At 28.2% G+C, this 15,359-nt stretch overlaps 1 protein-coding gene across 1 annotated transcript; it reads left to right on the plus strand.

The window, feature by feature from the left end:
• Positions 1 to 7,449: 7,449 nt before the first annotated feature.
• Positions 7,450 to 14,626, plus strand: LOC114380901 (glucomannan 4-beta-mannosyltransferase 9-like). The gene is made up of 10 exons (XM_028340015.1): positions 7,450 to 7,835; positions 7,975 to 8,274; positions 8,429 to 8,527; positions 8,638 to 8,890; positions 12,064 to 12,174; positions 12,337 to 12,473; positions 12,842 to 12,955; positions 13,035 to 13,234; positions 13,753 to 13,908; positions 14,039 to 14,626. Exons 2-10 carry the CDS (start codon positions 7,975 to 7,977, stop codon positions 14,202 to 14,204), a joined length of 1,536 nt encoding a protein of 511 aa, XP_028195816.1. The 5' UTR covers positions 7,450 to 7,835; the 3' UTR covers positions 14,205 to 14,626.
• The last annotated feature ends 733 nt before the right edge of the window (positions 14,627 to 15,359 follow it).

The following is a 15,359-nucleotide window of genomic DNA, read 5'->3' on the forward strand; positions in this document are numbered from 1 at the left end:
ATTAGTATGTCATATTGATTAGAAACTTGGTACATATTGATTGTTTAATTAGGGGATTGTTATAGTCGTATCAACAAATGATTAATGTCATATTGATTAGAAACTGAATAGGTCTGGTTTGATTTATTTTGAAAAAATCAATTTTTTTAATACATACCGGTACAATACAAGAATTATTCGGGAAGTCATTTATCACCCATCATAATATTATTTTTGTTCAAGCATGTTTAACTACAATATTTTAATGAGATGGATGCATTAATGTGGGTATGATCACAAATCCTAATATGAATCCTAATATAATTCCTATGCATCCAATTCCAACAATCAACAAAAAAGAATTGATGGAGTATAATTTATGATGTTTTCCTAAAGAAGATATGAGTACGTGCCCACAAGCCAACTTTTGCTGCAAATTTTAAATAATGAACCGAGTACAACATAGTACGTACTAAATTTTAAGTGCGTGAACATATTTTTTTTTCTAATAACAACAATAAAATTTGATGTAGATCTTAATCTCACGTGCATTATCCAAATCATATACTAATAGGTTGATCCTAGGTAATATATAGGTTTTAAAAGTATAATTCATAAAAGTAAAGTAATATAATACTTCTTTTAAGTTTTCACTAATTGTGCTTGTATACATTGTACTCAACTACTCATGCCAAAATTGCATTACGGTTTTGTTGGTAGAGAGGATGTGATTTTTTTTTTTTTACCTTCGTATGAAATATTTACCGGATCACTATCGAAAATAATGATTATCTTCCATCAAAAATCATGGACACACAAGATAAAGATTTGAACTATGAACAAATTGATTAAGGAACATAACCTTTTATTACTTGCGCGTCAAGTGTCAACTATTTTTAGTTGATTTTCTTTACCCTTCTAAACTCAAAATACATTGGTGGATTGGAAAATAATTACATATAGTGATGATTAAATGGGTCACTAATTTTATTAATGATTCCATTTAAAAGAATTAATAGACTGTAGGTTACAGAAGTGGCGCGAGAATCTTTCTTAACCTGCCTTTGAAAACGAGAGTTAAAGACACTACCTTCAACCTAACCGTTGTTGAATGACCCTTATTCAGTTTTTTTCACACTTTAATTAGAAACTTAAACCAAAATATCCATGCATGTGTTTTGTGAATTTTAGCCAAAACAAATGCCGACTCTCTGATTGGCTGTTAAGACAAAGACACGACACTAGAATGATGATAATGCTGAGGATAATCCATTAATTCAAGGTGAATAATAGCAAGTAAAAGTCAACATGATTCACACATTCAAATTTTTAGTTTATAGTGATTTGTATCATATCAATGATTGAGAAATAGATTATAAATTTGATGTTGAATATCCCGTCTCCGGAAACCCAAGCGTATTGCACACAAACTATACATTGCATTTGCATAGCTTACAAATGATCGCCACAATTTTAACTTAAAAATTCACACGAAACATTGATGTAACAACAACATCATAATATATCACTATATCTATTGAATGAAGCAAATTTGAAGTTAATTGAAACCACTTGGCGGATTAGTGGGCAAATTTAACTTCTCCTTGAAAGAATCTAGTCTTAAAGCCAATATAATATCACTGATTAATGTTAATTAACCCCAAAAATAAATTAATATTTATCCTTGGTTTGCCTGAGCGATATAGACATAAAACTAATAGATAGTATTGAGGGTGTAAAGTCTAAGTCTGTAATGAATATAATGATACCTAAGTGGAGATTAGTCACTATTAAAAATTTAAGTTTATGTTAATAATTAGTATTAACATGCTAATTTAAGAATTCCATTTATGTACCATTTGACTAAGGTCTAGAGTTTTAGGTGGAGATTTAGAAAGATTTGTGACTATTGATAACGATTATTCCTTCCAATCTTCTTACTCATAGTAGTGTATTCATTACAAAATGTACATTGACTACATTCCATATTCACCCGCCAAAAATTAACTTGCTCTATATCATTACAACATTAGGAAAATAAAACTAGCAAAAAATTCATAATAAAACATGTTGAGGTAACAATGATACTATAACCTTTTAATGATATATAGGAGAAAAATGGATGCACAATAGATAAAAAGAAGAAGAGAAGAAACATTTGAAATATTTCTATATAAAATGAAAAAGAAATTAAAGCGTTTAATTTACAGTAGCATCATATATAGCTATTTAATAGTTTAATTGTACATGTTAAAACAGTTAATAATAAGTATATCATCATGGATTAATTAAGATGAAATTCAACTAATTAACTATTACAATCTAGTTTGAGTTCTGCGCATGCAATTAAGATAAACTTTGGAAAAAAATTGTTATTCATAATAGTCTTATTCAACTTAAATATAATTATTTCCTATAAAGGATACCTATAGCTTATAAATAAAAGTTAATAAGTATAAAATGATATAAAAGGGTAAGTTTATGTAATTTTTTTTATATATTTTAATTTGTAAGAAAAAAATTAATTTAGGAAATTATAATTTTAGATTATTTTATATTTAAATATTAAATGTTTATAAAAAATATAAATAAATAATTTAAATAGTGCAATGTTTAAGGAAGAATTTGTTAAAATAAATAGTACAATATTACATGAGGAGGTAAATCAAAATTTAATTGAAATATTGGAGGCAAAAATGAAAAAAAAAAGTTATAAATTCAGATACTACTCCAAGTAAGTTTATGTATTAAATATGCCTATTTTAGCTAAATTTATAAAAGATCAAATAAACTATAAATTTAGTAAAATGACTTAACAGATATACTCATACTAAGTGAATAATGAGTAGAATTAAAATATAAGAAGTCAAAATGAGTCCAGCCGGTGAAAAAAAACTTAACTTCTTGTTAAAAAAAATTCTTTAATAAAACACATTAAGAGTAATCATTATAATACTCATACTGTGAGTACTATTAAAATATTTTTTATTTTATCATTATAAATGCATAACTTTTTTTATATTTTTAGAGATTATAGTAATTAATATTTTTATATAAAAATATTTTTTAATCAATGAATTTAATATGATCTTTAAGAGATTTTTATTATATAAGTATTTTATCGTCAAAATTGTGTATACGTAATTTAACTGTTTAGACCACATCGTGATGGAAATTGACAATTTTTAAGTACTTTTAAAATTTCAGTTTAATTTATTAAATACCTACGCCTAGCTAGAAATGAATATTTCTAATGTGGATGGAGAGTGGGTCGCAGGGAACCAAACCCAACCTGATGCCCAAATAAAAAAAAACCAAAAAAAAACACCCTGATGTACGTCTCAGTGGCTTCAAACACTTCATAATTATTTGCACCAGAACAGTTACTAAAGCATTTTTTTTTGTGTACTTTGTTTCTTTTTAGTTAAATTTGAATAATTGTATAAAAAAACTTTATGTTGCAAACTGGCTATGGAAGGGTAACAAACTAGCATATAGAACTTCAGAAAAAAAAATAGCATATGTAAAATTAATTATAATTGAAGACTAAATAACTATTCAGAATCTATTTCAAGAACAATTATTGTCTAGCGCAAGATAGATGTCGCGAGAATTTTCATTAATCACGTGTCATAATTGAAGTACTATTTTACTTTGTTTGTTAAAAAAAATTACAGTGATAATACTAAAAAATGTCAATTATTATAAAAATTAAAAATTTTCAAACGTTAAAATTGACTCTTTCGATTTTATTTAGTGAGACTTAAATTATTGTTATGGATTTTATGAGTCTAAATTTACAGTAAGATAAGATATGTATTATATTGATATTAGATGTGCTGATAATATATATTTATTGAGATCAACAACATCAAATTCGTACATGCTAAGATGCTAATGGAATACAAATCAAGACAACAGAAAATTGATGAAACAATGTAAAATCAAGTTGATCTTCCATTGGACAGAAATTTATATTATTAATTAAAAATTAAAGATATGTTAACTTTTTATTTCTGCTTTAAAGTAATTTAAATACTATATGACTTCATGAAACTGGGGATGATAAATTTAAAATGGGTGTCCTTTTTTTTATGGTTTAACCAATGATTTAGTACACTGTCGTTAAAAATACAAAAGTAACAATATTTTTCATTCACAGCATTTTTTAGTCTAGTAAAGAACAGCATGTGTATGCGTATCATTTTCCTATGCTACAATTCCATTTGATGCTGATACATCAACAATAAAAGCATTTTGTCTCTGCACCCCACAAGAAAAGCATTTTATCTCAAACTATTGGACCCTCATTCGGCCAATGAAAAATCAACAGATACCAGAATCAGAATTAGAATTATACAGTAAAAAAAATTGCTTTAAATTATAAAACTCAGATTATTTTTTTGTTAACAAAGTCCACTCGTTACACTGTAGTTGAAGCGGCTAAAAGAAATAACTTCATTTTAAATGAACGGTAATATGTGCTAGCACTGATTAATAAATGAACGGCAAGAATGCTGTCAACAATTTCTAGCATAATAAGATACTTTTTCAACATATTTTATATTAAATAATAAATAACAAATAAAACTGATTGAGAGAAGGTGGAATCTATATATTGTTTAGTGAACTTACATAAGTTTTACATAATAATTAATAATATAAATTAGTTAAATTATTTGTCAACTATTCAAATTTAATATGTTCAACAGTCGATGAAATGATTTTTTTTTAATAAAAAAGGTTTGATTTGATTTTGACCTCGCTTATGGTTATGTTTTACAAAAAGTTTTAGTTAATTTTTAATTTTTTTTATTAGTTAAAAAATTTATTTGACTATTCAATAAATAAACTTTTGTATTATTTTCTTAATAATTTATCGTGTTTTTGGAATGATACTTGAGGTACGTTAGTTTTTAATTTTTATATTTTTTATTTTTATTCTCAATATATTTATTTAATTTTTTTAAATCAATCATTATTTTATTATTATTTTTGGTTATTTTACACCTTTTATCAACTTATTCGACAACTAATTTAATAAATTAATTTTTCAATAACTATCCGTTAGTAACTAACTTTTTAGCTTTTAATTAACTCTTCAATTAATTTTGCAAAAAATAACGTATATGAGTAAGATAGAATCAAATTTTATACCGTTGCAATGTTGAAAAATTTTCATTTGAAATAAAAAGAGATATATTTAGGAAATTTTAATTTTATAAAAAATTATTGTCATATAGCTTTTATGCTCAAATCTTCCTTTATTTTCTTTTAAACTTACTTTTATCTCATGTTTTAAAATTAAAATGCTACTCAATCTAAAATAATAAATTGAAAAAACATTTCAAAAATATATTTAATAAATAAAATAAATAAAAAATTTATAAATCAGTTAAATTTAAATTGCAAATCAAGTCAAAGCTTTAAATATGACTCATTTAAATAATTTAAATAAAGAAGTACTACCTTAACCAAACATAACTTTAATGCAAGACTAACTAGAGCTTTAAATGTTTAATTTGCCACCCGGCCCCTAATAATAATAAAAATATATTTTAAAATTATTAGAAAATGTACATCATATTAGTATTTTTCACAGCCTTAAAAATTATGTACAAAATAGGATAGAGAAGAGAGATATTAAAAGAAAGAAAAAGAAGAAGAAAGAAAAAATATAATAGATATGATAAGCTATATATAATAGGAAAAAAGGGAAAGGAAAAATATGTATAAAACGAATGTAAAAAAAAAAGAAATATAAAAAGGTTATATTAATCTAAAAATTCCGAAATTGTATGGAGATTTTTAAATAAGTATTGTATTTGAAAGTTTATAGTTGAGTCCCTACATTTTTTATAAACCATTTTTAACTGAGTGTTGGGAAACATTTTTGTTAATTAGGATCCATTAAGTTAATTAAATTTTTTAAATAGTTTAGAAACTAAATTGTTAGTTTGATATTCTCCGGGTCTTTAAATAAATATTTTTTCAATTAAATAGTGAATAGAACTCTAGCAAAGATGTGATTAGGATTAGGAATCTAATTAAAAATTAGTTATAAGTTTAAGGATTTAACTACGAATTTTTAAAGTATAAAGCTTGAATATATTTTGAATCTCTATTAATAGAATAATATTTTTTATGGTCCCTAAAAATATAAATTGTCTCCTTTTAATTCCTCATTTATGAAAATGCACCAAATGTGATCCTTTGTTTTTTTTATTAGAACAATCGTCTCCTTTTGATCTATTGTTTATAAAAATCAAGATCATATATGAAACATTTGCATAAATAAAAAGAAGACAATTTATTTATTAAAAACTAAATCCAAACATTTTTATACTTACAAATGCATCAAACAAATATATAAGTATTATTCTCATTAAAAAATTTATAATTGTGTTTTCTAATATTCAATGACATATAATAGAAAATATATTAATAAATTTGCAAGACTCAGTCATTTTACATGCCATCAAGAATTTCTTATATATATATATATATATATATATATATATATATCCAATTTTTTCCAAGGTTTATACAATTTTGTGTTTGGACTGTGCACTCAATGTGAGAAACATGTTAAAGTCTTGCAAACAATAAAAGTAAAAACAAAGGTGAGAAGAGAAAAAAAATAAATGAAAAAAGAATATTTGTTAGTGTATTTCAAGTTCAAGTTGTCTATCTCTCATATAAAGTTCATAAACCTGTTCCATTGACAAAGGTTAATAATTATCATACAATTCTGAAAACAATATAAAGAGAAGACTGATAATGTCATTTGGTTAAAAATACAATCATATATAACCTTTAAAATAGTAATAATGAATAATAAAAAGAACACTTATTTAAAATAAACGAAATCACACTAAAATATTTTTTTCAAAAAGAGAAAAATATAATATCTACTAAATAAAAACTATATATAAAAAAGAGAAATAGAATGTTTGTTTAAAAATGATGAAATAATACCATTTTCTTCATAATGAGCCTATAAAATGATAATCGTATACGTTACCAAAAAATAAAAAGAAATAATTAACACAATATCATTCTTTCTACAATCAAGTAAATAGAAATGATTATCTTAATTTTAAAATACCATATATATTAAAAAATAATAAGGGGACAAACCTCCCAAGTATAAATGTACAATACTGCTCACCACCGGTCTGAGTTTATGTATTATTTTTTAATACTCTGATGTTACTTTATTAAAATTAATACTTATTTTATACGGCACACTTTTAAAAAAAATTAAAACATGTATTATATTTATAAGACAAAATGGTGTATATAATTAAGTTTAATAAATGTACTAATGAAATTCATTAAATGCTGATTAAGTGTTATGTGATATATTAACTTCCTAACATATATCAGAATATTAATGCACATGTAAGAAAAGCTCTTGCCATAGACATTTGATTTTTATATAAGCCTAACTTTCACACTTGTGGCAGCAGCAAGAGTTAGAGGTTTTGAGCCATTGTGGGTGCAAAAACCCATTATAAAAGGCCAACAACAGAGAGAGAAGACAGAGAGAGAAGACAGAGCAGCAACCTCAGAGAGGCCGTTGCTCTCTCTTACAAAACAAAGAACATTCTCTCTCTCTCTTGCTCTTCATCATTCTCTCTCTCTCTCTTTTACCTTTTTTTATTTCAACCCTTTATTTGCTTTGGCTCTCTCATAATAATAACTTACATGATCAGTGTTCTGCTCTTGGAAGAAAAAAAAAAAAGTGGCATGCAATTAACAAACTAGCACCACCAAAAACACCACTCTTCCCTCGTCAATTTTCTGCTCTCTCATTAATTTCCTCAGTGTTCTAAGATCCAGAGAGGAGCAAGGTTTGTTTCTCTAGCTAGCTTCCTTTTTTGCGTGACCCTGAAGCAAAACATAAATATAGCAACTACCCAAAAGAAAAACATTCTGCTTCTTTACCAAACTTAGTTCATTTTCTGAAATCCATTTCGTTTTGTTTTTCAGATGGAATCGTTTCAAGGTGACAGGGATGACATTTCCTACCAAATGGGTTTGATTTGGAGCCAAGTGAAGGAGCCAGTGATCGTGCCAATGCTGAGAGTTGCAGTGTTTCTGTGCTTGGCCATGTCGTTGATGATGCTGGTCGAGAGGGTGTACATGGGCATTGTCATTTGCTTGGTGAAGCTGTTTAGTCGAAGACCCGAGAAGCGTTACAAGTGGGAGCCTATGAAGGACGATGTTGAGTTGGGAAACTCTAGCTATCCCATGGTTTTGGTCCAAGTCCCAATGTACAACGAAAGAGAGGTCATTTTTCTTTTAATCCTTTTTTATCATAGTATTATTAATATTAATGTAAGAACTTACTATCACATCTATTACTTGTTGAACCAACAATTTCTTTTTATTCATCACTTATTTTTGACTCATATTTTTTACATTTCTGAATGAATAAAAGCAGGTTTATCAGCTATCAATCGGTGCTGCTTGTGGCCTTTCTTGGCCTTCAGACAGAATCATCATACAAGTTCTTGATGATTCTACTAACCCAACAATCAAGGTACGCATGTTATTAGAATTTGGGTTTACGACATAAGTCATATTTCTAGCCGACGAGGGATATGTGAGTGGATTGATTGTGGGAATTGTGAATGAATGAACAAAATGCAGGAGCTGGTGCAAATGGAATGTAGTAGATGGGCGAGCAAAGGGGTGAACATAAAGTACGAGGTGAGGGACAACAGAGACGGGTACAAAGCAGGGGCTCTGAAAGAAGGCATGAAACGCAGCTACGTGAAGCAATGTGACTATGTTGCCATCTTTGACGCCGATTTTCAACCGGAGCCTGATTTCCTCTGGCGAACTGTCCCATTCCTTGTCAACAACCCTGAACTTGGTCTCGTTCAGGCACGCTGGAAGTTTGGTATGTTCTCTTTTCACAATCTCTCTTAATTTTATTTACAAATGTTAATCGTTAATTTTGGTTAGTGAAAAAAATTTAAATCCCACAATTTTTTTTCTTTTTCCTTTTGATTATTATTAAATCAATCTTATAATTATTAGAATATTAAAATTTATCTATGTATATGTTTGGATATGTATTTGTAAAATTAATTTTGATAAAAGTTTGTTTTTAAGTGAAATGATTTATATATAGATGCTTTTTTTGTCCCTGAAAAGAAGTTTGTTATAAAATTTAATATAAAATTTTCAACTCAACATAAAAGTTACTTTTTATCACATTTAGTCAAATCGAACTTTTGAAACAAAATTAATTTTATCTGATAATAACTAAACATGGATGTTTTTATAAAATCAAATTTGACTACGGTTAAAATCAACTTTATTCTCTAAGAAGCTGATATTTCTATATTAGAGATTAGTTAATTAGTAGTATAATTTAGTGAGACCAACAAGAGATGACATAAGTCTCACTTTATAATTCTTTTTTTCTTGGATTAACCATTTTTAACCTTAATCCGGGGTCATGGTTCTCAAGCTAAGCAAATAAAAAAAATACTGTCGGTGGGTCTTGTTTGTTTTGGAAATGTTTCTGTTTGCTAGGGCTAAGGTGGGTCCCACTTTGTGTTGAAATGGCCCTCAACATAGGGCACGTGTACAAGCCTCTTCCGTGTTCACCAAGGCCCAGTGTTGTGTTTGTGTTCTTACTTTGTTTGTTTGGGTTCAGTTGTCTTCAATCTTCATAGTACTGGAAAAAAAAGTAAGAGTGTGGAATAATAATAGCAAATACCAAATCTCTTTTTTTCTATTTTGAATACAGTCTGTCATGAGAAGTCACCATCATAAAAATGAACCGATAGATGATTAAACATGATACAACAATAATGGTTTCCGGGGATTAATTATGAGTGCTTGTAATGGTTCGTTTAATGCGAGAATGGGGTTAGTTTTCTGTGGCCGAAAAGTGAGATGACATAGTTGGACCACAGTAGTGGGGGGAATTAGTTTCGGAGTTTATAGGCCCAGCAACTCAAGGAATAAAGGGGATTTCATATGCAAAATCTTCATAAATTTTCTTTGGAGTCTTTAGCGGAAGTTTGTTTAAATTTATTTATCGAAATATATATTTATTTTAATATAATAAGTATTTTTTTATTCTTATAACGTATTTGTCTAATTTTTTTTTTAAATTTACTTATTTTAAGAAATAAATTCCATCTGTTTCTTAAAAAAATATTTATTTTAAAATTATTTTTAAAAATTTAAACAAACTCACCTTTTATTTAAATTGTTTCTGCTTTTAAAAAAATAATTTTTTTTATTGTTTTAAGAAATAAATTCTATCTATTTATTAAAAAATATTTATAAAAAATACGTATTTTAAAGTAAATTTTTTTAAATTGAAACAACCTTGTCCAAGATAATATGTTGACTCTGTCTATTATTTTATTTAAAAAGATCAGTTAACTTTATGTTAGTGATGTAATTAAAGTTATTTATATCTTCCAGCTAATAATAAGGTGATTATAGTAGCTACCTACAAATGTATGTGCTAGATTGGTACGTATTAAGCTCAACTAGTTTTTCATGTTTCGACTTTGAACCAAAAAGTATTATGAGGAAGAACACATGATTTTTAGGAAGATGAAGTGTTGTTGATATGTCACATTGTCATTAGTACATACAAATTATTTATATCAGCTATACGAATATCTAAATAAAGAGACTAAATATTGTTATCTTTGTTGGAGTGGTATGTTTTTCAATTTCTATATAATATATATATATATATATATATATATATATATATATATATATATAATTATTTTATTATATTAATAAATGTGACGTATGGATGAAACACTCTGAGAAAGAACATATAATTATGGTATGTATATCTAATCATTTACTTATCTAAATAATTGTGTAAAGTTGCTTGCATAAAATACAAATAAAAATAAAAATAAAATTACAGTTGCAAGTGGCTCTCATTCGTCTGCCTATCTGCGTAGTCAATTATTATGTTCTGTAAGCCTTTTCATTACTTCTAATTATTTGAGTAGTACTATTCTTCATTATTTCACAAAATTACTATGCTATAATTAGATTAAAGAAATGATTATGTACATAACAAAAATTGCATAGCACTCACGCATGGAATTACACTTTGGCAGATTCATATTTAAAAAGCATAAGGAATTCGTATTCCAACATGATTACTATATAATAAAGGAACACATGATAACATTGAAGGATGCAGTGCATTGTGCTATCTGAGTGACTTTTAAGCATGCCAATTAAACGAGAAGGACATGGTACTAATCTAAGAATTGACCTGATCATGTGCATTACCACTTTACCAGAATTTTTCAGCTCATACCTTTTGAAGTTTTTTTTTTTTCAATCAAGGAAGTTGCAACTTGGGTTCGACTATTCTTAAAGTCCGAAACATAATTATTGTGGATTGTTGTGACCGCAAAAGAGGGCAATACTTGAAATTAATCTGCATGCGTATTTCATGGGGTACCTGTGTTTTACTTACAAGGACACAACACCGTTGTTGGTATAATTGTGGTGGTTGATGTGATGATTGTTCATAAGATGTTTATTTTTCATTTTTTCATCTCCCTTCTTCCTTTATTGTTATTATTTTTATTTGGATTTTTTCCCCCTCTAGTACTATACTATTACCGCACACATTTTTATTTTGTTTTAATCTTAGAAAATACACATTGATAAAAGAAAATCTTTAACTACTATTGCATCCGGCAGCTGCATGTGCAATTTTAATGGTGGACCATCATTTCCCAGTCACTGTCTATATCTATTACTAAAAGACAGCTGAATTGATATCGCAAATCATTCCTGTGCAAGGAATAAATACAGGAGAAATGTAATGGGTTACCCAAAAATTATATAAATGAGTCTAATATCATATCTTAATTTAAAATCTTAAAGTTTAAATTTATAAATATTTTTTAATTATATAGTGCTTAACCTTTTTATTCTACTAGATGTGAGACTTGACTTTACACTTATATTTCAATAATTTTTACTTACAAGATAAAATTTCTAATTTGATTGTAGTAATGTTGTTAAATTAACAATGCATTTTTTTTCTTTTTTCTTTTTCAGTGAATGCCAATGAATGTTTGATGACCAGGATGCAAGAGATGTCACTGGATTACCATTTCACTGTGGAACAAGAAGTGGGGTCTTGCACTTACGCCTTCTTTGGCTTCAACGGTAATCATCTAATAAAAACAATTTCATCCGTTTTCCTTTTCTTATAAAAGAAAAAAAGAATAATTGATTTTAAGTGCAATAGCGAAAATGTTTTTATTGTGGTTGTGGCATGATGAATTTAGTAATTTACAACCAATTTTTGCACTCATATAAATGATACAGGAACTGCTGGTGTATGGAGAATTTCGGCGCTGTATGAGTCTGGAGGGTGGAATCATAGGACCACAGTGGAAGATATGGACCTGGCTGTCCGAGCCAGTCTCAGAGGATGGAAATTCTTGTACCTACCCAATTTGAAGGTTCCATTTGCTTAATTCAATATATGACCAAAATTTAATGTGTGTGTATGTTAGGACTTACGATAAGTTTGTTAATTTTTATGGATGACTATCTTAAAAGTTACACTAATAATAATTTCTTATTAGCTGATTGTGTAATTTTTTTTCTTCATATGACACATGCATCACAATTAAATTATTTTATGATCTAGTTTTGTTGACATGGGATGAATTACATGAGTTTATTAATTGGACTATAGGTTAAAGATGATGTCTTAGCTGACAATCTAAATTTTTTTACATATGACAATGCATAATGATTAAACTCTTTCATGGTGTAGTTTTGTTGACATGGGATGAATGACATGAGTTTATTAATTCGACTATAGGTTAAAAACGAATTGCCAAGTACTTTGAACGCCTACCGCTTCCAACAGCACAGGTGGTCTTGTGGACCAGCCAATCTTTTCATGAAAATGTTCATGGAGATTATGAGAAACAGGGTAAGGTTTCTCCCTTGAATTGGCAGGACAGAAAGTATAGGCTATTTATGACCAAAATTCTTATGTGTGTCCATTGCAGAAGGTGTCCTTGTATAAGAAGATATATGTGATTTACAGCTTCTTCTTTGTCCGGAAGGTCGTGGCCCACGTCAACACTTTTATGTTCTATTGTATTGTGTTACCTGCTACTGTTGTGGTGCCTGAGGTGGTGGTCCCCAAGTGGGGTGCTGTGTACATCCCTTCCATCATCACACTCCTAAATGCTGTTGGAACTCCAAGGTCTTCATTTTTCTCAACTTTTCCCTCCTTTGCTCTATAATCTGTTTGCCTCTACTATCAAATCTCATAAACAAAAGTAGGATTAACCTTAGAGAAAATAGTTCATGCAGTGACGGCATAAATCATTTTTATACTATCATTGGATCACAATCTGATATGTATGATAAATTTGTTAACTTTCATCATAAATAACTATCTCAAAAGTCATACCATGATTTCTTATTGGTTGACAATGCAAAAAGATTGTATACTAATATTGAATAAAAATTAAACTTTTTTCTTAGATGATCCATGAAGCGCATAATAAACACTTTCAAGTATGATTCTTTAGTCATAGCACATATGAATGGCTTTAAACTATGTAAAAGTAATGAGGAATTAATTCCTAGGAATGATCAAGCACAAATTGATTGCATGAGACATTCTCAACTGGTCTAAGAAGATTAAAAACTTTAAAGACAATGAACATGTTTTACTATTGTAACCTTGTAGACTCAAGGTGTTTAACTATTTTTTAGGTCACTCCACTTGCTGGTCTTCTGGATTCTCTTTGAGAATACCATGTCTCTGCATCGAACAAAGGCAACGATTATTGGTCTACTAGAGGGTAGTCGAGCGAATGAATGGATTGTCACTCAAAAGGGTAAACCACCCAAGAGTCGGTTTAGGATAAGGTATAATAAAGTATTGCTATTATTGGTTTCATTAATCAGATAACAATAACATTCATTAATTCACTTTTTAGATGATATATCTAAGTGCTTACCTATCTATATTTGTTGTCTTTGTGATGAATATCGTTAGGATTCATCACATGTTGGAACTTCTTGTTGGATTCTACCTCTTCTTCTGTGGCTGCTATGATATTATGTTCGGGAAAAACCGCTACTACATATTCCTATACATCCAATCAATTGCTTTCTTCATCATGGCCTTTGGATATGTTGGTATTTTCGATCCCAACACCTAGAGGACTTGACAACACTTCATTCAGATATCTACATATTGTAATAGTGTTCACAGTATAATCTGTGACATTAATTTAAAGCTTGTGTTAGTATAAATGAATGGGTGGTCATTGTTCATGGTTCTGCATATTCAGAGTCGGTGGCTCGAAACAGTTTTTTTTGTGAATATTCAACAGAGATACATAAGGAAATTACAGAAGTTATTATCTTGGAAATGAAGCATACAGAAAATGAATACAGCATTCTACAGGCATTAATCTTCCCTGGGCAAACATCTTTGATTGGACACATGGTTTATAAGATTTTGTAGTTCTTTTTTTTTCTTTTTAATTTTATTGATATTTCCTTCTTTTGCCTTTCTTTACTTGAATTTGTTTGAAGAAATAATAATCATCTTCAATAAATGGGGTAGATTACAGAATTTCATGTTGACTCTCCTTTTTGTCTTACTTGCTCTCTGCCTTTTAGTCAAAATTATACAAAATAGTGTGTTTGGACCACTCGTTGAAAAATAAGAAATTATGTTTGGGATGTGAAAACTATACTATTAGCTTTTTAGTAAATGTGAAAAATCACATCTATGATGTAAAATCAAACATGCTAAAAAATGTTAAAAAATTACATCAAATGCATGAGACACATTCCTTAATATGAACAAGGAAAGTGAATATTTTAATTGGTTTATAGGAAAGTGAATATTTTAATTGGTTTATCTATGGCTAAAGGGATTACAGGTTCCAACCACCAACCTTGTATGCATCACAAGGAAACTGAGAAAAGGAAGTGAAATTAGTATCGAAGGTTTCTTGTTAGAAGCTGTTTCTGATTTCTCTTTCTTTGCATTTACTAATGCTAACAAACTAGTTATAAAGTTGGTCTGAAGATTGGAGGAAGAATAAGAGAGAAAGAGATGTGGATTCGAATCTCTTAACATTCTAAAAAAAACTAACATTTAACATTTTCATATATATATATATATATATATATATATATATATAAACTATTGCTAAGTCCTGATTCCTATTGGCACCAGAAAAGTGTTTACTTTGGCAACTGAAACATAACCATTTTCATGAAAAGGGTAAAAACAAGTCAAAAGCATTTATAATTGTCTGCTCTATGTTTCTCTTCTATTAATAATCCAACAACCATATCTG

Source organism: Glycine soja, chromosome 13 (genome assembly GCF_004193775.1).
Source record: "Glycine soja cultivar W05 chromosome 13, ASM419377v2, whole genome shotgun sequence".
Lineage (NCBI taxonomy): Eukaryota > Viridiplantae > Streptophyta > Magnoliopsida > Fabales > Fabaceae > Glycine > Glycine soja.

Bases quoted from the DNA above. Each gene is read 5' to 3' on its own strand.
- LOC114380901 (XM_028340015.1), top strand. From the start codon at position 7,975: ATGGAATCGTTTCAAGGTGACAGGGATGACATTTCCTACCAAATGGGT. The intron at 8,528-8,637 runs GTACGCATGTTA...AACAAAATGCAG, and splicing joins CTACTAACCCAACAATCAAG to GAGCTGGTGCAAATGGAATG. The intron at 13,909-14,038 runs GTATAATAAAGT...GAATATCGTTAG, and splicing joins AAGAGTCGGTTTAGGATAAG to GATTCATCACATGTTGGAAC.